Source organism: Monopterus albus, unplaced genomic scaffold, assembly GCF_001952655.1.
Source record: "Monopterus albus unplaced genomic scaffold, M_albus_1.0 scaffold16.1, whole genome shotgun sequence".
Lineage (NCBI taxonomy): Eukaryota > Metazoa > Chordata > Actinopteri > Synbranchiformes > Synbranchidae > Monopterus > Monopterus albus.
Window position 1 is genome coordinate 3,028,283 of NW_018127896.1, and position 2,945 is coordinate 3,031,227.

At 40.4% G+C, this 2,945-nt stretch overlaps 1 protein-coding gene across 1 annotated transcript in view; it reads right to left on the reverse strand.

Moving 5' to 3' along the window:
• The window catches only part of LOC109955591 (adrenodoxin), an 8,257-nt gene continuing 5,312 nt past the window's right edge, over window positions 1-2,945 (reverse strand). The window contains exons 2-4 of the mRNA XM_020591893.1: window positions 2,386-2,510; window positions 1,374-1,503; window positions 1-556 (exon numbers count right to left, since the gene is read on the reverse strand). Coding sequence (XP_020447549.1) covers window positions 448-556; window positions 1,374-1,503; window positions 2,386-2,510 — 364 coding nt within the window. The 3' untranslated portion in view covers window positions 1-447. The remainder of the gene's footprint in view (window positions 557-1,373; window positions 1,504-2,385; window positions 2,511-2,945) is intronic.

Below are 2,945 nucleotides of genomic sequence, written 5' to 3' on the forward strand. Positions count from 1 at the left end.
TATTATTTTCCACTACACATTTTCTAGCTATGTACAATCACATGATGAAAAAAAATTAAATGGTTGGATAAAGGATCTGATCAAACTGACATTAATAAGGGAATACATACATTGTAGAATAAAATAAAAACATGTTTTCTTTTGGGGGGAGTAGTCAGCAACAGCATAATCTCTAAGGTGTCTCGAACTGTTAGTTGTATTGGCCTAAATTTCAGTTAGCTGTGCACCTTTCGTTTTCTCTGGGTGAAGATGTTAGACTCAGTTTCACTCTAAGAATCTTGGCTGGCTCTAGTGTGTCAGTTGGAAGTTGTTTTAAAAGGACAGGAGGTACTGTGGCAGCCGACCAGATACAGCAGTAATGCTGAATTTACACCCACCACGATCCCTGTGCACATGTACCTTCAATTCTGACTGGATACAACCACTGTCTACATCCATGGTCCTGGGTCAGGCAGATTCGTCTTTGCTCTGTCGGACGTCAGCTACGCTGTCTGGAACCCTGACCTCCATGCCATCCAGAGACTGCGTCAGACAGATCTGACAGCCCAGGCGAGATCTGTGGGTGGGGTGGGGGGGAACAAGGAGCATACATTGCCTCAGAGCCTTTACAGTGGTTGCTAAATGATTTCATGAGAGTACATCTTTACAAGTCTTGATCATACGTGTGAATAAGCCTCACCTCCAGAGTAATATTAGGCCAAGAAGCAAAAACTTAAAAAGGACTAAATAAATCAACAATTAAACCAGGTTTACTCTCTGTATAAAGGGTGACATACCTGTGACCCTGAACTGTGAGTTGACTAAGCCTGAGATGGGAAACTCTGATCCGAGTTGGCTTAATTAACTTGTTTAATTATCAATTATTTATCAAGACCTAGCTATCTTTACTAATGTCACAGATTCAATAATTAGTCTATCATCAGAGTGAGGACAAAGCGATGGTTGATTCATTCAGAATAAAATCTGTGCATGCCACTAATCCATCTTTATCTGTGACTCTGTGGACATGAAGACGCCTGCAATGACACGTCTACTGTACATTACTGGAATCAATGATGGCCTAAATAAAAGGTGTGTGTGAAGCTTTACACACTTAAGACACTGATCTATAGCCTAAATCATCATTGCTTGTGGTGTTAATGGTCACACCTGGATGATTTATTGATCATTTTGGAGATTATGTGAATATTTCAGAGTGAGAGTGATTAGAGTGCATCTTAACTAGTTTAAAAGTCAGTTTTCACACAATGACCATAGAAAACATTTGACTAACATGCTGCCACTGAGAAGTTCTGTCAATATAACCACTCGATGGAAAAGGGACAGCAGTGTGTGTGTGTGTGTGTGTGTGTGTGTGTGTGTGTGTGTCTTACGTGTCAGTCAAGCCGTAAGCCAAGTCTAGCATGTCCATCTCCTCGTCTGATATTCGCCCCAGCTTCTTGTAGACTTCCTCATCAAAGATCAGGTGGCACGTTGAGCACGCCAGCGTGCCCTCACATGCCCCTGGGAAAAGGACAAAGACGACATTTATTTACAAAATGTTCTAAAGTTTGACTTTTTGCTGTTTCTACTATAACATTGTAAAATTAATGAGGGTAAAATTATTTTTTCTTTTTTTACAATTAGCCCAATATTTAAAGCACTAAAGAAATTCACATATGTCAAGGGTTCTCAGCCAGTGGTGGGCCACTGCAGGGGGTCCCTTAATGTACTCAATAATGCAGTTTCAGTTTGGGAATCATACTTATTTATTAAAAACATGTTTCCATGTATTAATCATAAATAATCATATTCATGCAAATTTATACATTTTGAAAAGCCAAGGTGCCTTTCAAGATTAAAATAGTGGCCATCTGGTCAGTGGTCCTAGGGGCTGCCTCTTAGTCACAGTGGTGGTCCCTGAGTCACAATCAGCTGAAAACTCCTGACATATATCAACATATCAGTACCATAGTTTCTAAAGTCATCCATAACAGTATTGTTTTCACAACCTAAATGGTTCAATAAAATCACCAAATAACAAGCTGGGTTAAAGTGATTTTATGCAGGCTTTGGCCTCGACTTTTAATCATCTACTGGAGGTTTCTGTCCCCGCGTGAACTGGCATGATCCACTCCCCCACCTTGGAGGTCAGCACTGGGTCTTTGCCAGTACTTGCTCTTCCTATTTACTGGACATCTTTGCCTCATACTGACAAAAACTATAATAACACAATAACCACCTATAAACATGGTTAACTGAAATATACATGTGAAAAGGAAAATAAGTGAATGAATAACTTCATTTTCACCATTAAATTAATTCAGTATGTATGTTCTGAATATACATTTCTGTAAAATAGAGTATGTAAAATGTTTTGACTTGAAAACGTGTGTGTTTACATACCAAAGCCATCAATGTCAAGGTCTTCGTTAACAACAACATCTAGCAGCGAGTCTCCAGGCGAGCCCTTCACTGTGATCTTCTCCCCATCTCTGTTGACGAAGTGGACCGTCACCTTATCACATGACCTATGGTGCACATGCGCGCACACACACACACACACACAAAGTTAGTTATTTGCCCCACATTTTTCCTTTACATGATCTGGCAAACAAACATGCTAACAAGAATATTTTCTAATGATTATAATCACAAAACCCACATGGGATCAAAGATAAAATCTCTGCTCATTCTCTCCCTCTCTCACACAAACACACCTTCTTCTTCTACTTTCGGCTGTTCCTGTTAAGGGTCCCCACAGCGAATCATCTGTTTCCACCTAACTCTATCCTCTGCATCCTCTACTCTCCCTCCAACTAACTTCATGTCCTCTTTTAGCACATCCATATCTCTCCTCTTTGGCCTTCCTCTTGACCTCTTGCCTAGCAGCTCCATCTCCAACATCCTTCTACCAGTATAACCACTATCCCTCCTCTGCACATGTCCAAACCATCTCAATCTGG